This window comes from Dama dama, chromosome 9 (assembly GCF_033118175.1).
Source record: "Dama dama isolate Ldn47 chromosome 9, ASM3311817v1, whole genome shotgun sequence".
In the NCBI taxonomy this organism is placed as follows: Eukaryota; Metazoa; Chordata; class Mammalia; order Artiodactyla; family Cervidae; genus Dama; species Dama dama.
In genome coordinates this window covers 16450183-16474019 of record NC_083689.1, presented here as the reverse complement: position 1 = coordinate 16474019, position 23837 = coordinate 16450183, and the positions used below count along the sequence as shown (strand labels likewise).

The 23837-nt window shown below is 41.5% G+C and overlaps 2 protein-coding genes across 3 annotated transcripts; both read left to right on the top strand.

The window, feature by feature from the left end:
• Positions 1-101: 101 nt before the first annotated feature.
• On the top strand, positions 102-19718 carry LOC133061902 (zinc finger protein 791-like). Its single transcript, XM_061150211.1, has 4 exons — positions 102-259; positions 14938-15064; positions 15246-15306; positions 15738-19718. The coding sequence occupies exons 1-4, from the start codon at positions 257-259 to the stop codon at positions 17383-17385; spliced, it is 1839 nt and encodes a 612-aa protein (XP_061006194.1). The 5' UTR covers positions 102-256; the 3' UTR covers positions 17386-19718.
• A 2467-nt stretch (positions 19719-22185) lies between these two features.
• Positions 22186-23462, top strand: LOC133061225 (cyclin-dependent kinase 7-like). 2 transcript variants are annotated; one of them, XM_061149216.1, is made up of 2 exons: positions 22312-22437; positions 22575-23462. In XM_061149216.1, the coding sequence occupies exons 1-2, from the start codon at positions 22312-22314 to the stop codon at positions 23316-23318; spliced, it is 870 nt and encodes a 289-aa protein (XP_061005199.1). In that variant the 3' UTR covers positions 23319-23462. The 2 variants fall into 2 exon arrangements, with proteins under 2 accessions (XP_061005198.1, XP_061005199.1); XM_061149215.1 differs by having other exon boundaries at positions 22186-23461.
• The last annotated feature ends 375 nt before the right edge of the window (positions 23463-23837 follow it).

Here is a 23837-nt window from a genome sequence, read left to right as displayed (position 1 = left end):
CAGGGCGGGGCCTTGCGAGCTGTCCAATCAGGGGAGTCGCCGGTTACGTACGTGTGAGCGCCTGTAGGCGACGCTCCAGTGTCGGGCGTGGGTGGCGTGGACTGCGTGCTGGTTCCCATTCACTCCCGCAGCGCAGCAGATCCCCTCTCCGTGTCCTTAAAAGGCTCCAGTGGCTCCGCGGCATCCTCTGTCACTGTGACTTGTGCTTGCCGCGGCAGTCGTGGAGTGGACTACTGGGAAGCCAAGAAACCAAAAAATGGTGAGCTGGGGGAGCCGGGTGTTGGAAGGCAAGGGCTGAGGGACCTGCTGGAACTGGCCGTGGTGGGACCCGGGCCTCCTCGTGGTCAACTTCGGACCCGCAGACCCGAGTCCACCCACCCCGAGCGCGGCATGCAGCGCCCAGACTCAGCAAGCAGTTGGGACCCGGGGCGGCCTCTTAGTTCACCGCTGCGGCTGTGTCTGCTCCAGACGGTGTGGTGTCCACGGAGAGGGTTGTAACGGGACAATCGTGACTCAGTATTTGGGGTCCCTGCATTAGAGGAGCAGCGGTCTATGAGGTCCCTCCTTTCTCCCCGGGGTGGGGGAACTCTTATTTCCCCTCACTTTTCAAATGTATGAAGAACAGTGTCACAAACTCACGATCCTGTCTCCCTACTCCAGCTCGTCCCAGGGCAGGAAACAAATGTCTAAATTTCCAGATCTTTCCCGGTATTCCCAAACGCCATCTTCCCCTTTTCAGTTCATAGCTTCTTTATTAACTACTTGCCCTCCGTGGTGCATTTCAGGCTACGCAGTATTTTAAATTGCTTATTATTAATCCACAGAGCCATGAATGACTCTTCAAAGATTAGTTTTTTTGTCTGTGTATGTTTTCCATGAGAAGAAATCAGAGATTAACCACCGGGAACTACGCTGTATTTATGTCTTGTGCGGTCCCCTCCTTACTCCGCCCCACAAGCTTTCCCAGCCACAGACATCCTATTTTGTTTAAGCCCTTTGGGTGGAGGTTCCTCTTGGGAGATTCCTCGGTGATCGGTCTTTTCATCATAGTTCCAGGTCAGCCTTGTCCCTCCCTGAGTTTGTGACCTTATTCACTTTTAAGCCTTTATTTAGCTGTGTGGGTCCTAGTTTCGGCATGTGGGATCTAGTTCCACGACCAAGGATTGAACCCGGGTCCCCTTCAGTGAGAGCACAGTCCTAGCCACTGGACCACCACGGAAGTCCTAAGTCTCCATCTTTAGTAACTGTAAATGTATTTAATCAATAGATCTTGAAAGAGAGTATAAAATATTTCCAAAGGGAAAGAAAGAGGTGAATTTCAGGAAAAAAATTTCACCATTCCATTAGTTACATTTTTTTCCTTTTTTGTCACATAACTGACTGTAAGTAACATTCAAGATCTTTTTTTTTCTTTTCTCCAATTATTATTTACAGTTTCTTGCCATGGAAATGATAATTGGCTGACATTTACTTTCTGAAAGGAATAGATATTTATATTTTCTTCTTGAAATAGAAAAAAATGCCTTACAGTTTTCCTCCCTTCTTTACACATAAATACTGGGTTGAATGGTTCTGTTGGATTATTCAAACACTGGGTATGTGTCATTTAAAATATCAATGGAGTTCATGGCAATGACTATGGGGAGCCCAGACCTGTGGTCAGTATTTCTAAGCTAAGGCCCCCTTGAGCCTGCAAAGGGAAGTACTCAGAGGACCAGTTGTTCTGTCTGGGAAGTCTTCCCCTGCAAGTGCCCTTCCTGCTCTCACCAACCATGGAAGGAGCCTTTACAGTGAGAGAAGATACAGCCCTGGAAAGGTGGGGATGCACTTGTGACAGTGGGGGATACGGAGTGACGTCCTGCTGCTGCTGCTGCTGCTGCTGAGTCGCTTCAGTCGTGTCTGACTCTGAGAGACCCCATAGACGGCAGCCCACCAGGATCCCCCGTCCCTGGGATTCTCCAGGCAAGAACACTGGAGTGGGTTGCCATTTCCTTCTCCAGTGCATGAAAGTGAAAAGTGAAAGTGAAGTCACTCAGTCGTGTCCGACTCTTAGTGACCCCATGGACTGCAGCCCACCAGGCTCCTCCGTCCATGGGATTTTCCAGGCGAGAGTACTGGAGCGGGGTGCCATTGCCTTCTCCAGTGACACCCTGAGACCCTAACTATTGATTACCTGGTTGAACTTTGCACTGTAACTGAACATACGAACTACTCAGAGTAACTTGAGTGTGTTGAGAAAGTCTGTGAAGGTCAGGAATTGTGTCTCCTTGGACAAGAGTTTGTGAATTGGCGAGTTCATTTAAGTTAGAACTTTACATTGAATCTGGCGAAGAGTTTTCTCACTTGTAAGAATTGAAGCCTGGAGAGGGAGCATTTGTTGGAGCCTCCAGAGTTCATTTCTTGGTTGTTCAGGTGACTGACCCTCATCACTGACACACTCTCGGTTCAGTCGCTCAGTCGTGTCTGACTCTTTGTGCCATTTCCTTCCTTGGCAGTATGCCAAGTTTCCCTTTTCTTCACCATCTCCTGGAGCTTGCTCAAACTCATGTCCATCGGGTCGGTGATACCATCCAACCATCTCATCCTCTGTCGTCCCCTTCTCCTCCTGCCTTCAATCTTTCCCAGCATCACAGTCTTTCCTAATGAGTCAACTCTGACATACTCTAGGGGTTGTATTCCCACAGTGGGAGATCTGGACCTCGAGCCTGGGAATCTGAGTTTCTTCTGAATTATAGGGAAATAGGCTGCTAATCTCACTGATTCAAATATTTGCATTTCTTCCCTTGTATACATTTATATATTGAATATTTCAGTTTTTAAAGATTTTTTTGATGTGGACCATTTTTAAAGACTTCATTGAATTTGGTACATTGCTTGTTTCATGTTTTGGTGTTTTGGCCCCGAGGCATGTGGCATCTGAGCTCCCAGACCAGGGATTGAACCTCTACCCCCTGCACTGGAAGGTGAAGCCTTCACCACTGGATCACCAGGGAAGGCCCTGTTGCAATTCTTTAGTTTCCCGTCATAGTCTGTGACATTATTTAATATTGAGTGTATAGTATTTATGATTCTCAAGCTTTCAATGTATGTTGACAGAAAGACAGTGGGAGTAAGACAAAAAACTCTGGAACTAAACAGAATATTCTTTCCTTTTAGGCAAGAGATCCTCAAGATATGAGATGGGTGTATTTGAGTTCTAAGGTGGCTTTTACATTTGTAGGTCAGTTTTTTGTATGTGCATGTCCTTAGAGAACTTTGAAATTTCAGGTGTTACAATACTGCTGAAGCAAATGAATTCATGAGGAAGACTATTCAAAATGTACATAAATCACTGAAAATCCTAGTATATTTAATGGATTAGATGCAAATTCCTCATGCATTACCTGTTACTTATTTCTGAAATAGCCCCCAGAGTGAGCTTTAAGAAGCTATGATGCCTTTTCATTTTTTATAGTTTAAACTTTTATAAGGGTTAGCATTTAAAGGAGTGAATCTTAGAAGGGTTTCCTCTGTAGATAAGTAAAAACTAAGCTTAAAAAGTTCAAAGCAAAAGTAAGTTAATTAAAATAAAGGCTATTAAATATAAAGATATGGTATATGCATATTACTCAGTTAATTTTAAATCATCTTGGGGAGGTTAGCAAAAATCTGTAAGATAAGACTGTCAAAAGTAGATTCATGCCAGGGCATCCTGGCCCCTCAAGTGGTCTTGTATCAGCCACTCCCAAATAACCAGTGTAGATCATTTTAAGGCTTTAGTGAAATTTTTTTTTTCTTCACAAGTTTAATTTCTGGCCACACTGTGTGGCATGTGGGATCTTAGTTCCCCCACCGATTGAACCCATACCCCTTGCGCTGGAAGGCAGAGTTTTAACCACTTGACCACCAGAGAAGTCCATTTCTTGAACATCTTGATTTGGTGTTTCTTTATCAAAAAAGAAGCAATTGCAAATGCATATTTTTCTTTCCCACCTTTGTCTTTGTCATGAGTAGTCAGACTTTTTTTTTTTTTTTGGCTGTTTGTTTCAGTTTAAGCCCCACTGATCTGTTAAATAACAAAAATACAATTGAATAAATTTTAAAGGTTTACTTGGTTTTATTAAGTGATCGAATCAGACAGCATCTCATCTAGGGAGTGGGGAGGTGTCCAAATGGAAGGCTTAGATGGGTAGAAGGCCAAAGGGATAAGGAGAGAGTTAATTATCTTGCTTTGAGGGATGATAACCTATATGGCTGATTACCTCATTGGCGCTGGCCAGAAAATTAAAAGCAAAAATAAGCTCAGACTGGTTTAAGATGACATTCTTGGGGGAGATTCTTTGGTGCTCAGCCTTCTTTTTTTTTTTTTTTTAGTTCTACCATTTTATTGCTACCAACCCATTTCCCTCCACCCTCATGCACACATGCTCAGTCATGTAATCCCATGGACTTCAGCCCGCCAGACTCCTCTGTCCATGGACTTTTCCAGGCAAGAATACTGGAATGGGTTGCCATTTCCTTCTCCGGTGCTCAGCCTTCTTTGTGGTCCAGTTCTCACATCCATACTACTGGAAAAGCCATGGCTTTTGACTATACAGACCTTTTTTGGTAAAGTGATGTCTCTGCTTTTTAATACACTGTCTGGGTTTCTCATAGCTTTCCTTTAGGAGTCTACTGTTTCTTTTTAACACCTTCCTCTTCCCTTTGTGCCCCAACCTGATGAGAAGTCTGGGTCCTCCGCTCTAGAGATGACAGGAGATTCTGGCCACACAAGCTCCTGGCTTTGGGCAAGAACTTTTGCCCCAGTCTCACCCTCCAAGCACAATGAACACCCAGACCAGGCTCCTTTCTGAAGCCATTTCACTGCTGCTTGAGAGGAAGGAAGATCTGATCCAGTGAATCAAAAATGAAATTTTAATTTCGTTTCTGCTGCTGGAAAATTATATTGATAAATGGAACCCCACTGATCTTTATTGCTTACTTAATATGGCCCAATGTAAATAGGGTTTTGCAGGATGGAAAACCATTATACAAACCTGTTTAATGAGGAAGTGATTAACCCCTCCTTTTAATTGGCATATTTGGTCTGTTCTCAAACCTGCAAAGAATGAATGACACCTCACCTTGAATTATGGCAACCTTGAGACTGTTGTTTCACCAAATAAGCCCCAATTCCCAGCCCCCAGCATTTTGGAAATGACTGACTCCATCCACTCAGCAGCTGCTAAATATCCTGCCCTCACAGATTTGGCTAAGTCTTTTCTGTTCTGTGTCTATTTCAGCAGCCTCTCAGCACACTTGGCCTTCGCCTCTGAAGGGGCATGGGAACCTTTACCTGGTCACCCTCAGAGAACCTCAGCACCATTGCCCCTGCACATGGTCTCTGCCGGCAGGGTCTGACCCGCATCCATCTTGTGCCGTGAGCATGAGTGACGTGACATTAATGACATCTCTTCTGAGGACATCAGAACATGAGAAATGTTGAAATATATTTGAGCCCACTTAAGCTATTACTTGTAAAATGGCCCACCTGGAATAGTTCTCATTAAAAAAACAAAAAGGCTGTGGACTCTGGTGAAAATGCCAGATGACAGGCACTCGCCTCGGTGCCGTCAGACCCTGAGTCACAGTAGAGGCTTCGGGGACCTCCGCTCCTGCCTCTGCAGTTCCCCATCAGGCCTGAAGCTGTCCACAGGTTTCTAACCAAGCACCTGCCCTGGCCCTGCACGGCAGGCTGCTTGAGCTGCAGTTAGGTCTCCTGACGGAGCTGTGCTGAAAACAGACAGCCCTGAACATGGGACCTCCCATCCAGATTCCCGTTACGATTTGGAGCCTGTAAACAGCACCCCAAGAGCTCAGCACAGCTGTGGGGACCCCCCTGAGACAAGATACAGCTGACCCTGGGACCCCCACCATAACCTACCTGCAGGAGGGGGTGGAGGCCTCCCCCTCCTGGGTCCCTTGCCAGGTGCTAAAGGTCATCACCCCTTCTCAGACCCCTAGGTTCCCTGTGGGCTCCTTAGGATTCCCTGAGTGATGAGCAAGGGGAGTTCACAGACCTCAGAACGACATCTCCACATTCATACATGATCCAGGTTTTCACCCCTTCGTTGGACATGCTGCTAAAGGAGGGGACTCAAGGGTCCACAATGGACCCAACATCAGCCTGTCGTCTTAGCCCTAACCAGCAGTTGGCTTGGAAAGCATGTGTTTACAGACCCCTGGGCAATCGCCTAAGAGTGTGTGATAAAAGAATTCTGGGAATCTCTTGCCTAACAGGTATCCACAATATACATCAAGGTAACACTTGTGTGTATATATACTGAGGCCTCCCCAGGACACACTTACCCACATCAGAGCGCATCCGTTGGAACACGGCATTTGGTGGAGTTTTAATTCTCTGTCTGCAGGGTGCAGGCCTTTATGAGAGTGCCATTGTGACTGAAGTAACTTCAAATCAGCTTAACAAAGATGGCCTTTTTCAATCACTTGAGATGAATATTAATGCCTTTTTTACTTCATCTTCTTTTTTCCCCTGATAGATGTTACCTTTCTCTACAGCAGTTTTAGGTTTATAGAAAGCTTTATGTTATCTTTCTCTACAGCAGTTTAGGTTACAAAGTACAGAATGGTCACACTTAACCCCTCTGCCATCACATAGTTTTGCCCTGTTTTTTATGTCTTGTATTATTGTGGTACATATTGTCCCATGGTTTTTTCCCTTTCCAGAACTCTGGTTGGAATAATACAGTATGTAGCCTTATCATGTTGGCTGCTTTCACTTAACAGTATGATTTTAAGGTTCTCTCTGTCTTTTTGGTTTGATACCTCATTTCCTTTTAACAGTGAATAACATTTCATTATACTGATGTTCCAGTGATTATTTTTCCATTCCTCTGTTGGAGAATTTCTTGTTCACCTGTAAGTCTTGGCAATCATGAGTAAACCTTTTATAAAAAAATTCACACACAGGTATTTTTATGAATGAAGATGTTTTGGGTGGTGTGTTTTTTTTTGGCTGTACTGGGCCTTCCTTGCTGCACCAGCTTTTCTCTAGCTGTGGAGAGCAGGGGCTACTTCTAGTTGCTGTGTGCAGGCTTCTCGTGGTGGTAGCTTCTCTTGTGGCGTAGTCTGGGCTTTAGGGCACTTGGCTACATGTGGCTCCCCGGTCCTAAAGCACAGGCTCAGTAATTGTGCATGGGTCCAGTTGCTCCGCAACATGTGGGATCCTCCCACACTGGGGATCGAACCCGTGTCTCCTGCATTGGCAGGCAGATTCTTTACCCCCGAGCCACCAGGGAAGCCCCTGTGACAGTAAGTTTTCAACTGATTTGGTAAAATACAAAGGAGCCTGGTTGCTGGATTACACGGTTAAGTATCATAAGAAACTGCGCATTTTCCCATGTAGGCATACTGTTTTCCATTCCCACCAGCAGTGAGTGAGGTTTCCTGTCACTGCACATCTTCTCCATCCTTTAATAAAGCTTATTCTCAGTTGTTTTTTTTTTTAATTTTAGGTTTTGTAGTATCTAGAAATATTCTTTTATTTGCAATCATGACATAAGACATGAGCATCTTTTATGCTTACTTACCATCCACATGTCTTGGTGAAGGGTATGTTCTGATATTTTGTCCATTTTTAATTGTGTTGTCTGTCTTACTGTTGAGTTTTAAGAGTTGTTTAGATATTTTGGATGCCAGTCTTTTATCAGATAAGTGGTTTGTAGAGACTTTCTCCCAGTCTTTAGTTTGTTTTCAGTCTCTTAACCCTGTCTTTCATAAAGTTGTCATTTTAATGACATCAATTTACTGATTTTTTTTTTCTTTCATCAATCCTGCTTTTGTTGTGTTGAATCAAAAAACTCATCACCAAACTCAAGGTCACCAAAAAAACTCAAGGTCACCTGGATTTTCTCCTGTGTTTTTTTTCCCAGTATTTTTTTTAAATTGAAGTATAGCTGATTTATAATGTTGTAGTTACTACTGTAAAGCAAAGTGATTCACTTACATATTTTTTAATATCTCTTCCATCATGGTTTATCACAGGATAGTGAATATAGTTGCCTGTGCTTTATAGTAGAGCTTGTTGTTTATCCATTCTATACGTAAAAGCTTACATTTGCTAACCTTAACCTTGTAGCTTATTTATTTTATACATTTGTACCTCTTAACCTCCTACCCTTATCTCCCTTCCCCACTTCCCGTCCCCACTGGTCACTGCTAGTTTGTTCTATCTGTGAGGCTGTTTCTGTTTTGTTATTTTCATTTGTTTCCTTTAGATTTCACATGTAAGTGAAATCATACAGTATTTTTCTCAGTCTGACTGACTTACTAAGCATAGTACCCTCCATCTATCCATGTTGTTGTAAAGAGCAGAATTTCATTCTTTTTTATTGCCAAGAAGTATTCCAGTGTATATATGTACCACATCTTTATCACTTAATCTGTTGATGGATGACATTTAGGTTGCCTCCATATCTTGGCTGTTTTAAATAATGCTGCTATGAACACTGGGGAGTGTGTATCTTTTTGGAAGTGTTTTCATTTTCTTCAGACATATACCCAAGAGTGGAACTGCTGGATCACGTGGTAGTTCTTGGGCTTCTCTGATAGCTCAGTGGTGAAGAATCCACCTGCCAATGCAGGAGATGCAGGTTCAGTCCCTGGGTTGGGAAGACCTCCTGGAGAAGGAAACGGAACCCACTCTGGTGTTCTTGCCTGGAAAGTGCCGTGGCAGTGGAGCCTGGCAGGCTGCACTCCGTGGGGTCGCAGAATCGGACACGACTTAGTGACTAAACAACAGCAGTAGTTTTAAGTTTGTTGAGAAACCTCAACACCGTTTCCCCTATTAGTTGGCACTAATTTACACTGCTACCAAGAGCGTACAAGGGTTCCCTTTTCTCCACACCCTCACCAGTTTGTTTATGGTCTTCTTAATGGTATCCATTCTGACAGGTGTGATGGGATCTCTGATTGTCTCGACTTGCATTTCTCTGGTGATTAGTGATGTTGAGCATCTTTTCACATGCCAGTTTACCATCTCTGTGCCTTCTTTGGAAAAATATCTACTCGGGTATTTTGCACATTTTTAGAAAGTTTTGGTATTTTTTGGCTGCACCATGCAGCACGTGGGATTTTAGTTCCCTATTAGGGATTGAACCCATGCCCCTGTGTTGGAAGTGCAGAGTCTTAACCACTGGACTACATGGGAAGTTCGTCTTTTGCTAGTTTTTAATCAGGTTATTTTTTTTTCTGGGAGTTTCTTCTGTATTTTAGATATCAGCCCCTTATCAGTCATTAACATTTGCAAATATCTTTCTAATTCAGTACATTGTCTTTTCATTTTCTCTGTGGTTTCTTTGTCAATGGCAAGTTTGATTAGGTCCCATTAGTTAACTTTTGCTTTTGTTTCCTTGACCCTCACCCTCTGTTCCACATTTATCCCTATGCATCTCTTCCATTTGGCTGTTCCTGAGTTGTATCCTTTATCATAAACCAACCATAGTAAGCCAAGTGTCCTCCTGAGTTCTTAGAATTATTCCGGTAAATTAGCAAACTTGAGGGAGTGTCAAGGGGATGTATGAATGTACGGGCAGCTGGGTAGAAATGTCAGTAGCCCAGGCACCTTATTTGTGGCCAGCAGCTGAAATGGGGGCAGTCTTGGGGCAGTGAGTGTTCAATCTGTGCCGTCTAACGCCAGCTCCAGGGAGCGTTAGTATTGACCTGAGTGGGCGGACACATATTTTGATGACACAGAGTTGGAGCAGTAGTGTTAAGAGATGCCACATATTTGATGTAAGGAGCAGGGAAAAGACCTATCACTGTCACAAGCTCTCTTGTCTTCTACTCCGACATTTGGAGAGCAGGAATATCCTGGGCATATTTTTAAATGGCTGCTTTTTTGTCTCGCTGATTTTGGAGACAGCAGTTTCCCCATGACCTAAATTCTCTGATGGTTCTGGGTCTAAGAAGAGTTGCTGGTATTTAGTTAGTTGGTTATTATCTTGTGAGGATGCTAATGCTAGCTTCTAAACTCCTTACACGACTGAAGAGGAACCAGAAGTCTCTGACCTCAATTTTTTTTTAACTTTTTATTTTATATTGGAGTACCGCCAGTTAACAAACACTGTTGTGATAGTTTCAGGTGAGCAGCAGAGAGGCTCAGCCATACACACATACGTCTCTGTTCTCACCCAGACTCCCCTCCCATCCAGGCTGCCACACACAGAACATCGGGCAGAGTTCCCTGTGCTACACCGTAGGTCCTTGTTGGTTTTCCATTTTAAATATAGCAGGGTGTACATGTCCATCCTCGTCAGCAGACAGCTTTGTACTTTTATCCCTCCTTATTCCACTTTGTGCCCCACATCTACAAAATGCCAAGAAAACCTGAGGGTTCCTGCCTTTGGTGCTGGCAAGCGAGTAAGTCCATGGTAGTTTCTGCCCGGGAGTATGCAAACCCTCACCCTAACCTACCCTCTAAGCTCAATTAAAAAAAAAAAAACCAGGCCAGGAGCCTTATCTTGCTCTCTGAAGGCGTTTCCCATGCTTGAGAAGCCCACCCTCCCCCCCAGACACTTCCGTTATAAAAATAAAAAGCTCTTGACATTGAGTGCATGTTGTCATCAGTCTGTAGCATCTGAGCCAGATCTCAGATGCGGTCCACATGCTTGTGCAGGAGACTGTAAGACTTACAGAAGATGGAACATGGTTTTTGTACTGCAACACTGCTTAATTATTCTATTGAAAAATCCTAAAAAAAAGAAAAATCCTTCACATCTTTCTATACCAGTTCATGTCACCTTTTATTTGTTTATTAAATACACAGATAATCTATTTTGGCTGGCTCTTCCTTGCTGCCTGTGGGCTTTCTCTAGTTATGATGCGAGGGGAACTTCTTTAGCAGTGCGCACACCTCTCACTGTAGTGGCTTCTCTTGTGGAGTGTGGGCTCTAGGGCACGTCGGCTTCAGCAGCTGCAGAACGTGGATTCTAGCGCATAGGCTCAGTAGTTGTGGCACACAGGCTTAGTTGCAGCATGTGGGATCTTCCCAGATCAGGGGTCTGTGTCTTCTGCACTGGAAGGCAGATTCTTTACTAAGCCACCAGGGAAGCCCCACCCTTTATTTTTAAAAAGTAAATGCTGGGGTGAGATTATGTAACCAGTTCTTTCAAAATAGACCTCTGTCTTGTTAGTTTTTGCTGCCAGTCTGAGTTAAAACTCAGATTGCCACATCACAGGTCAAACACAGTAAAATTATGTTCTTCTCCAAACTTCATTAATTCCTTTTTTAAAAAAAATCATCATATGTATTCCAAAAAAGAATGTACAAAATGCTTTATTGGGCTGTCTAGTAATAAGAGTTTAAACATCTTTGTAACCGTGCATTCATAAGTGGGCCTTTGGGCAGTTTTTAGAGTCTCTGATGTTCTGCTCCCAGCTCATCTCCATGCTGCCGATAGAGGATCTGTTGACTGTTGAGTCATACCTTTACCATCTGCTCTTTTCACTACACAGTGTTGCTGTAGTTTTGTCTGCTTTGACCTGTCAATAAATATTAATTAAATTACATTCAGAATGCTTTTTGGTTGCTTTTAGCAGCAGATGTTTGATACACACCTAGTGTCTGAGACTGTGGGCCAGTCAAGGTACTCATCCATTGCAGTGGTCGTGGGGTTTGGGCTTTTTCCAGTTTACTTATTTATGTATTCTTTTTGGTCATGCTGAGTGGCTTGTGGGATCTTAGTTCCCAGGCTCTTGGCAGTGAAAGTGTGGAGTCCTGACCACTAGACTACCAGGGAATTCCCCCTAGTTTAATTCTTAATCTCATTGAAAATATATTTTCTGTATCCTTGTATCCATCTCCAAGTATAAATACACGTAAATTCTCTGGACACTGGAGGACAACTGATGGTGATCAAGTTCAGATTTATAGGAAACGGCAGTGGGATGCATCAGTTGATGCTTCCTCTGTTCATGCCTAATTTACATATTTGTCATCTATGGTCGTCAACACTTGGGATTATTTAGTTAACTAATTTTTGTTCTTCGAGTGAGATATAATCTGCTTGACATGTTACCTGATTATTCCCTATTACTAAGCAGATGGACATTTTTTTCATGTGTGGTCTCTCATCGTCTGTTAAACAGGTTTTGGTTATTTTCCCATTATTTTAAAACTATGGTGTCCATCTTACTTCATATACTAACCTTTTAACATCACATGTATTTTCTTCTATCTTTTGTTTTATAACTCCCTTAGTTTTAATATGTTTGCATTGAAAAAAATATATATGTTTGCATTGGTCAGGCTCTTGCTTCAAGGCTGTTTTTTCTTTTTCTTAAATGAGAAAGTTCTCCCTATTTTTGGATCAATGAAGCATTTACCTGTGACTTCTAAAAGTGTCCCAGTTTTATTGTTCACATTTACATCTATAATGAATTGGCTATTGTCCATGGAATACAGGGGAATGATACAGTGCATTTCCCAGTTACATAACAAATTGTTTTAGATATATTCCTGCAGTGGTAACATCAAGGACATCTTTCATATTTTCATCTATCTCCTTTAATGTTATCCAACAAAAATAAAATTTTTCCATGAAGATTATTAAATACCTCATTCATTCTTCTTTAGTACCTAATTAAATGTGTTCTTAAAGAAGCCAGATGCAAGCTTCTAGATATTCTTTCCTAGTGTAATCACATAGGAGGGGCTCAATCCTCCAAGCAGCAGGTTGTGACAATACATGTAAAATACTAGCTCATTAGAAACAATACCCAAGAGTGATTTGGGGGGCAGATCACATAAGTACTCTCTGCTGAACATAACAAAATTCAGACACTGAGAATGAAGAGTTTGTGATGTACTATAAACAGCTGAGATACACCAAGCCAGTCTTACCAGTTAGGTTGGTGAAAATGAAGTGAAAGTGTTAGTCACTCAGTTGTGTCTGACTCTTTGAGACCCCCATGGACTGTAGCCCGCCCGCCAGGCTCCTCTGTCCATGTAATTCTCCAGGCGAGAATCCTGGAGTGGGTCATTGCTCCCTTCTCCAAGGGATCTTCCTGACCCAGGGATCAAACCCAGGTCTCCTGCATTGCAGGCAGATTCTTTACTGTCTGAGCCACCGGGGAAGCCCTGGGTTGGTCAGGTCACTTACAAATCCCGGTTCCCAGATAACCAACGAAGGACAAAGACTGTGAGCAGGCATTGCTAAGAATCAGCCCTCCCAGGCCTTCTAGTGCGACTCTCTTCTGCTCACTTTGTAATAGGACACCATTAGGAGCAAGCACTGTAGACCCACTATAGAAAGAGTAATTAGAGCTGACCCAAGCAGGAAGTGGTTACTTCCTCACGAGTTTAACAACATGAACACGTGAAAATTATTTCTCCATTTCTTCTGTGATCACTGAAAGTCGTACTGTTCCATAGTGGTAGGGTCCAGGGCACCTTGAGGGAAATGTTACACAAATGAAAGAAGTGTTTCCATTTTAAGACCATCAGTTCCTGAGAGAAAAACAAGAAATGGGGATTTCTTGTTCTGTTCCTTAACTGAATGAAGAAATCCTACCATTGTAATGACTGTGCGGGAACCTTCTCGCTGTCCCGTCCATGTGGATATCAGTAGGTTGTTTAGTGGTGACCTTTTACAGAGACCAGCGTTTAGGGAAATTACATGGCTGAGAGATTCCTCTGCCCAGAGGCTCCCCTGTCACTTTCCTGTGCACCACAGGAGGTCGTGGAAATGAGAGCAGTGGGGAGGCTGCCTGTTGAGTGAGTGGCTGGTTGGGAATCACTGCCTCCTAAAACTGGAGAAGGGAAACTTTATGTTCTTTTAGAGGAAAGCACTACTGAACCGTTTGTATTTCATAATGATGGGCACATTCACCATCAAGCCATTGTGGTCTTCAGTGGACTCCCTTGCAAATTGCAGTTCTTATTCAGTTCCTCAAGGTCCAGGGTACATTGTTATGATTTTGCCAGAAAAGGTTCTTCTGGCTTCTTATCTTCTCAGTGTATGCACATAGATGTGGTAAAGATGGTGTGAAGCTGCTCTGAGGCCCATGAATATACAGATTTTGTGTAAGTTACCATGCCTTCTCTCATGCCTGAGCACTAACTTCAGAATAGCTTCCTAGTCCCATGAAATAGGACTGTGAAATAAAAAGGAATAACTGAATCTCTGTCAAGTAAGTAAAAGGTAATACTTTCCCACAAGATTATTTTCATTCATTATCTGACCACTACTACATTTTTTTTAATTTGGCTGTGCTGGGTCTTTGTTGTAGCACATGGGATCTTTACTTGTGGCATGTGGGATCTAGTTCCTTGACCAGTGACTGAACCCATCTCCTGCATCAGGAGTGTGAAGTCTTAGCCACTGGACCACCAGGGGAGTCCCCTGCATCTGACTGCTTCTAGTAGCCTAGATTACTTCAGGACAGTATGGCCAGCTAGGCCTAAACATAAGCTGGATTTACATAGGACTCTTGACCTGTCATGTTTGATGATGGGAGTAGAAGAAAAAACTTCCAGCTCTTCACTGTTTTTTCCCATTAAAACCTCGTGCCTAGGTGACCCTGTGCTTAATGGAGTAATGTGTGATATGGTAGGTATTAAAGGAGATGAGTTTTTCTCATGCAGAACTGACAGTCTTAAAATGGAAATATTTCTTTCATTTGGAGTTCACATTGCTCCAGCATGCTCCCGACCCTACCATTAGAGAATAATAAGACTTAAGTGATCATAGTAAAAATTTAGAAATAATTTTCATGTATGTGTTCATGATGCTGTTAAGTTTGTGAGGAAGTGGTAGAGAGTAAGAATTTTCATTACCAGGTCACAGAACAAGTAAATTTCATAACAGCAGCACATGTAAACTTATGGATGGACGACAGATTCCCAGTACTGTCCATCTCACCCATCTTCCTGTACACATATTTGTGATGTTTTAGGACCCAGTGGCCTTTGAGGATGTGGCTGTGAACTTCACCCTGGAGGAGTGGGCTCTGCTGGGGCCTTCGCAGAAGAAACTCTACAGAGATGTGATGCGGGAAACTTTGAGTAACCTGGCCTTAATAAGTAAGGATGATGACATTCCTTCACTTAGAGAACAAGTGCTTCCTGCCCATCAGTGTTGTTCTCAGATTTGGAACGGGGAAAGGGAAATCTTTGGTAAATAAATCATAGTTTGAGGTCATCATAGACCTGTGAAGTAATAATTTTCCTATAATTTACTGATCTTTTGGGGTCTGCATTTTAGGGGATAAATGGGAGGACCATTACACTGAAGATCAGTACAAAAACCAGGAAAGAAATCTGAGGTGAGTTGTACTTAACATGGGAAGCAGTGTCCCACATGGGAATCTCATGTCATGAAAATCTAAAAACAAGTGGAAACAAAAGGGCCCAGTTTCAAATTTATTTGTCAGAAAATTTTAACCAAAAATGTTTTCTTTTTTTTTTTTTCAAAAATGTTTTCTTATGTCATGGATGTTGTTTCCCAAATAGTTTACTTTGACACATATTCAGAGACTGCATATATAAATATCACTATGATAATAGCAGTGGTTGAGCTTTCTTACAGAGCATTCAGTATATTCACTTTTAAAAACTATATAGTAAAAAAAAAAAAACTATATAGTGCATAAAACCCTACACTTTCCTTGTAAATGGGAAAAATGTAATACTAGTATTTATTATAAAATCATTAAAAAAATCATTAACAGTGTGTTTCTAATTTCTTTTTTAACAGAAGTCATATATTACAGAGACTCTGTGAAAGTAAAGAAGGTAGTCAATGTGGAGAAAACAGCAGCCTTATTCCAAATCTTAATCTGAACATGAAAAATTCTACTAAACCATGGGAATGCAGTGTGTGTGGAAAAGTCTTCATGAGTCGTTCATCCCTTAATAGGCACCTGAGATCTCACACTGCACCCAAACCATCCAAGTATCAGGAATATGGAAGGAAGCCTTATAAATGTAGAGTATGTGGGAAAGCCTTCAGTTATCTCCAGCCTTTCCAAAAACATGAAAGTAATCATGGTATAGAAAAATCCTATAAATGCAAGGAATGTGGGAAATCCTTTAGATATCGTCAGTCTGTTCGAAAACATGAACGGACTCACACTGGAGAGAAACCCTATCAGTGTAAACAGTGTGGAAAAGCCTTTCGATACCATCAAACCTTTCAAACACATGAAAGAACTCACACAGGAGAGAAACCCTATGAATGTAAGCAATGTGGTAAAGCCCTCAGTTGTCCCAGTTCCTTTCGAAGCCATGAAAGGACTCATACTGGAGAAAAACCCTATGAATGTAAAAAGTGTAGTAAAGCCTTCAGTTGTCCCAGTTCTCTTCGAAAACATGAGAGAACTCATACTGGAGAGAAACCTTATGATTGTAAGGAATGTGGAAAAGCTTTTATTTCTCTTGGAAGTTTTCAAAGACACATGATAACACATACTGGAGTTGGACCTTACAAATGTAAGGACTGTGGGAAAGCATTCAATTGTCCCAGTTCATACAGAATACACGAAAGATCTCACACTGGAGAAAAACCCTATGAATGTAAACAATGTGGTAGAGCCTTCAGTTGTTCCAGTTCATTTCGAACACATGAAAGAACTCACACTGGAGAGAAACCTTATCAATGTAAGGAATGTGGAAAAGCCTTCCATTGGCTCACCACTTTTCAAGTCCACGTGAGAACTCACACTGGCGAGAAACCATATATATGTAAGCAGTGTGGTAAAGCCCTCAGTTGTCCCACTTCCTTTCGAAGACATGAGCGGACTCACACTGCAGAGAAACCGTATGAATGTAAGCAGTGTGGAAAAACCTTCAGTTCTCCTCTAGGTCTGCAGATACATGAAAGAACTCACACTGGGGAGAAACCCTATAAATGTGAGAAATGTGGGAAAGCATTCGTTTCTCTCACAAGCTTTCGAAGACACATGATGACGCACACTGGAGATGGACCTTATAAATGTACAGAATGTGGGAAAGCATTTAATTGTCCTAGTTCATTTCGAATACATGAAAGAACTCACACAGGAGAGAAGCCCTATGATTGTAAAATATGTGGTAAAGCCTTCAGTTGTTCCAGTTATGTTCAAGTACATGAAAGAACTCACACTGGAGAGAAACCCTATGAATGTAAGGAATGTGGGAAGGCATTCATTTACCGCACAACCTTTCGAGGTCACTTGAGAGTGCACACTGGTGAGAAACCATATAAATGTAAAGACTGTGGGAAAGCCTTTAGTCGACCCAGTTCATACAGAAGCCATGAGAGAATTCACACTGGAGAGAAACTTCTTGAATGTAAGCACTGTGGGAAAGCCTTCAATTGGCCCACATCCTTACATAAACATGTCATGAGAATGCACACTAGATAAATTATAACTGATAAATACAGCAGAGTTTTCTAGCTTAACACACACTTTCAAAGTCTTGTTAAAACTACTAGAGATAAATGCTGTAAAGTGTAAATAACATGGGGAAGCCTGATGTGGATTAATTCACATATAACAGTACTCCAGAAAATTCACATGAAAGAAATGTTTTAAAAGTTAAAAATGTATCCTCTTTATTAGTGGCTTGTTCTGAAACTCAGCCTTTAGTTATGGATTCTACTTGTTAACTTTGCAACTGAAGACTGAGTTGAAACAATTCTGTAAGAACTCTTTAAGCAATAGTACTTAGCAAGCTTAGTGGGTAGTATTTTTCCTTAAACTAGCTTATAGAATTTTTGTCTTTCCATTTTGAAAACTGTTGGCACCATGGGTGAACTGGAATATAATGTAATGTGCCAACATTATATAATGTGCCAAAATATATAACTTTTAAATTGTTCTGTAAGTAAAGGGGTCATGGAATAATGACACTGGTAGTTGTTGGGATTTTCCTATTGGCTTCCTGTGGCAGGTACTGGGTATTTCTTACCCACTGTAAATATTCCTCTTTCATTAGAAAACTTTTGTCAAAAGTATCTTTTTCCATTTTCCTTGCTAATAAATAGTTGGCATAAAGTTGTAAGTATGCAAAGTTTATCATAATCTTATTTGACTTAGTTACACCTTTTCTCTCAACTCTTGTCATTCCATCTGACTGTGATTTGGGTAATAGGCTTCACATTAAGAAAAGAGACCCATGTTGACATCACCTGCATACTTCAATGAAGCAGCTTTACATTGTTTGTGAGCTTGGTTATTTTATATTTAAATTTATAACTACAACACCTTTGCACTGTAGTGACATTTTTTCCCCCAAGAGCACATTAAAAATCCTCCTACAGTATTCTGATATCACCATTTAGGGTCTCTTTTACCCATAATTCAGTTAGAATAACTACATGATATCTCTGAAGTCAGCTAGTGGCATTACCATCCCTCCATTCATATTCAGCACCTACTATGTGCCTGTGCTGTGAATACAACAGTGAACATAACTGATGTGGTTTCTCCTCTCACAGGGTTTCAAGTCTATGAGATTAAAAAGCTAGAAATGTCATGCTATTAACATTTAAACTTTTATTTTTGTAATAACACTAACAGACCAGTAAGTCTTTATATTTGTGGAAAGAAGAGAGACCTGTGACAGGACCATAAAACGTAGAATTGGAGATGGTCTCTTGGAGTGTGTTCTGTCAACATGAGTTAATATGCTGTGACCTACATTTTCTAGAACCTGTTCTTTTTAGGGTTCCATGTTAGAATTCACCACTAGCCTCCCTTGCATGACATCTGGAAAGCAAAGTGAAGAAGGCCTTAGTTTTTGAGCCACATAGGAGTTTCATATATACCTGGTTCCAGCCCGTTTTCCTGATTCTTGGCCTAGCCAGTCCAAAGTATCCTGGTTACCCCCACCTACATGACTTCCCCTTTCTCAGACCTGTTCCACAACAAAGATCCACCACAGTTTGGATTCTCCTGTAAGTGCTCATGTGTCCACTGGGCAACAAATTTAAGACTGTTGTGGTTGAGAAAGTTTTGTGACGCACTGACTCCCCTCTTCTCTATATTGTATTTGTATAAGGTCTAATTTGTGTAGAAAATACTTGGTTCTGTTGATCCTGCTAGTGACCGAGTGCTCCTGATTCCACAACAATAGCTATGGTGGTGCACTCAGAAGGAACCACATGATCCTGCTGTGTGTGCCTCTGTGCGCTGCTCAGTGATACCTGTGACCCAGTCCTTCCATTGAGAATGAGCACCTTCCTCTTATCACATAAACTGTGGCTACTTCCAGTTACTCATAGTTAGTTGAACATAATTCCTCAGTACATGTTCAGTTATGTTTAATTGTATGTGACTGAAAACGATGTTCCTTTTTTGTTTGTTTTTTAGGTCTAATGCTTCTGTAGATTTTTCTTAAGAGCTGTTTTATTAACTTGCAAAAAACTGCTATACTAACAAATATTAGGATATATTGAAACATCCCATTGTAATTGTGGATTTTTACATCAACTTGGTGTTTTTGTTCAGGTTAATCGTTAAACATTTTGACTCAGTATTACCATGTATATTTTTCTTTAGGAAGATTTTATTTTTCCATAGTTACAATTTTTTTCATGAAATGGATTTCTCATTTGTTCTTAATTAAAGTTTTCAATCTTTTTTTGTTAGTGCCTTCTTGCCAGAAACTACCAGGTTGAAGGGGATATGTGTATACTTGTAGCTGGTTCATTTCACTGTACCACAGCAGCTAACACAACACTGTAAAGCAACTATACTCCAATAAGAAAATAAAATTTAATTTAAAAAAAACCACCAGGTCCACACTTGTATTCAAATAGAAGGGTGGAACAAATCATAATAAGGATGGCCACAGACCATAAATGATAATAGGTTGTATCAGTAAGAGACTGTCCAAAAAGTCATCTTACAGGATTTAGACTTGTGTTAGGTATTATCTCCTTTTCGAAATTTCAAATCAACTGAGGCTTTATGAGTTTTGATAAATTGTCAAGAACACAAACCTAACAAGGGATAGAGACAGGGTTACTATCCTAAGCAAGGCTTTCTTGCTCAGAAACCATGCTCTTGATGCTCATTTTTCAGCATCACTCTTCTACTAGGCACTGTAGGCTCAGAACATACACAATTTAGCATAGATAGGGCGCTGTGCACTCCAGGCATATGGGCATGAAACAAGTTCTTGAAATGCTGGTGCTCAAATTTCTGGGGGAAAGAGATGGTTAATATAACAGCACAGTCTGGGTTTATAAATGAAAGTTAGGGCTGTGAAGAAAGTAAACAACGCAGACTTACATGGTGGTATAATGGATAAGAATTTGCCTGCCAATGAAGAGGGTGTGGGTTCAATCCCTGGTCCGGGAAGATCCCACATGTCTCAGAGTAACTAACCCTGGGTGCCACAACTACTGAAACCGGCACGTCTAGAGCCTATGGCACCACAACAAAGAGTAGTCACCACTCGTCGCAACTAGAGAAACCCTGCGTGCAGCAACAAAAGACCCAGAACAACCAAAAAAAAATTTTTTTTAAGTAAACAATGCTATAGGATAATAAGGACACTGGGACTGTGTGTCTGTGGAGGGCCGGGGCCTCAAAAGTGAGGATGTCATAACAGATCATTTTTTATTTCCACCATCTTGCATCTTAAACACTCTTTGAGGAACTGCTTGGGTGCAGATGTAAAAAGGGGGGGGGGGGGGCAATATTGACAGTCCTGCAATCCTGGGATTAACAGTAATAATTTTCCATAAAGATAGAGACATGGTTCATCTTCATTTTTGCCATAGTTAAAATTTTTACTGCATGCAATAGTAACCATGAGTCTTCATTGCATGTGATAGTAATCATACTGAACAGAATGAAGAACTAAAGACTTGGAGAGAAAGGACTTAGCCCCCAACAGGCCTTTCTTGCAACCCCACCTTAATTAGGAAGCACCCTCTAAGGCTGCACCTGCCCTCTGCCTACACACAATAGGAGAGAAGTGAGAGGGCTCTCAGGATCTGTCTTTAATTCAAGCATATTTGCACCCTTTATTGCATATCATTAGGCCACTGCCAATGGTCTAGCTGTCTGGTCTCACCACCAAGAACAACTTCTTATCCAAGGTCACCCCTTTACAGATTAGAGCTCATAACATCTTGCCTCACAATTACCCAAACATAAGTTCAGGTCACAAACATCCATGCACATAATAAAACCTCAGAGCTTCAGAGGGTCATTTCAGTACACAAGAAACTGACTTGAGTTTCTGAGACACATACCTACATCTCAGACCTGATGCTATATATGACCTTGGCCCAAATATGTTAGCAAATCTGGAAAACTCAGCAGTGGCCACAGGACTGGAAAAGGTCAGTTTTCATTCCAATCCCAAAGAAAGGCAATCCCAAAGAATGCTCAAACTACTGCACAATTGCACTCATCTCACACGCTAGTAAAGTAATGCTCAAAATTCTCCAAGCCAGGCTTCAACAGTACATGAACCATGAATGTCCAGATTTCAAGCTGGATTTAGAAAAGGCAGAGGAATTAGAGATCAAATTGCCAACATCTGTTGCATTATCAAAAACACAAAAGAGTTCCAGAAAAACATCTATTTCTGCTTTATTGACTATGCCAAAGCCTTTGACTGTGTGGATCACCACAAACTGTGGAAAATTCTTAAAGAGATGGGAATACCAAACCACCTGACCTGCCTCCTGAGAAATCTGTACGCAGGTCAGGAAGCAACAGTTAGAACTGGACATGGAACAACAGACTGGTTCCAGATTGGGAAAAGAGCACGTCAAGGCTGTATACTGTCACCCTGCTTATTTAACTTATATTCAGAGAACATCATGAGAACACTGAGCTGGATGAAGCACAAGGTGGAATCAAGATTGCCTGGAGAAATATCAATAATCTCAGATATGCAGATGACACCACCCTTACAGAAGAAAGAGAAGAAGAACTAAAGAGCCTCTTGATGAAAGTGAAAGAGAAGAGTGAAAAAGTTGGCTTAAAGCTCAACATTCAGAAAACTAAAATCATGGCATCTGGTCCCACCACTTCATGGGAAATAGATGGGGAAACAATAGAAATAGTGACAGACTTTATTTTTGGGCTCCAAAATCACTGCAGATGGTGATTGTAACCATGAAATTAAAAAACACTTGCTCCTTGGAAGAAAAGTTATAACTAACCTAGACAGCATATTAAAAAGCAGAGGCAGTGGGCGGAAGTGGCTGTTGGAGGCTTTAAGGTAGCTTTAAATTCCTGCTGTCTTGGCAGCTTATCCCTTTCAGCTGGAGACGGGCTCCTTGCGACTGATGGCTGTGGACGTGAAGTCGCGAGCGAAGCGTTATGAAAAACTGGACTTCCTCAGGGAGGGACAGTTTGCCACGGTTTACAAGGCCAGAGACAAGAACACCAACCAAATTGTCGCCATTAAGAAAATCAAACTTGGACACAGATCAGAAGCTAAAGATGGTATAAATAGAACAGCCTTAAGAGAGATAAAATTATTACAGGAGCTAAGTCGTCCAAATATAATTGGTCTCCTTGATGCTTTTGGACATAAATCTAACATTAGCCTTGTCTTTGATTTTATGGAAACTGATCTAGAGGTTATAATAAAGGATAACAGTCTTGTGCTAACACCTTCACATATCAAAGCCTATATGTTGATGACTCTTCAAGGATTAGAATATTTACATCAACACTGGATTCTGCATAGGGACCTAAAACCAAACAACTTGTTGCTAGATGAAAATGGAGTTCTAAAACTAGCCAATTTTGGCCTGGCCAAATCATTTGGGAGCCCCAGTAGAGCTTATACACATCAGGTTGTAACCAGATGGTATCGGGCCCCTGAGCTACTGTTTGGAGCTAGAATGTATGGTGTAGGTGTGGACATGTGGGCTGTGGGCTGTATATTAGCAGAGTTGCTTCTAAGGGTTCCTTTTTTGCCAGGAGATTCAGACCTTGATCAACTAACAAGAATATTTGAAACTTTGGGCACACCAACTGAAGAGCAGTGGCCTGACATGTGTAGTCTTCCAGATTTCGTGACATTTAAGAGTTTTCCTGGAATCCCATTACAACATATCTTCATTGCAGCAGGAGATGACTTGCTAGATCTTATACAAGGCTTATTCTTATTTAATCCATGTACTCGAATTACAGCCACACAGGCGTTGAAAACTAAGTATTTCAGTAATCGGCCAGGGCCAACACCTGGATGTCAGCTGCCAAGACCAAACTGTCCAGCAGAGGCTCTAAAGGAGCAGTCCAATCCAGCCATGGCAACAAAACGGAAGAGAACAGAGGCCTTGGAACAAGGAGGATTACCCAAGAAGCTAATTTTTTAGCTACAGAGAAAACTGGACAATATTCTATTACTGAAGGAAACAGTGAAAAAGGCACAATAGTAAACATAAAGTAAATGCTTTAAAAGATATTTGTAAATATTCTACACATGTAAAATATGTAAAACTGGGTTATTTTTATTAAATGTATTTTAAAACAAACAAACAAAAAAAAAGCAGAGGCATTACTTTGCCAACAAGGTCAATATAGTCGAAGCTATGGTTTTTCATAGAGTTGGACTGTAAAGAAAGCTGAGCACTGAAGAATTGATGCTTTTGAACTGTGGTGTTGGAGAAGACTCTTGAGAGTCCCTTAGACTGCAAGGAGACTCAACCAGTCCATTCTAAAGGAAATCAGTCCTGAATATTCATTGGAAGGACTGATGCTGAAGCTGAAACTCCAATACTTTGGCCACCTGATGCGAAGAGCTGACTTATTTGAAAAGACCCTGATGCTGGGAAAGACTGAAGGTGGGAGGAGAAGGGGATGACAGAGGATGAGATGGTTGGATGGCATCACCA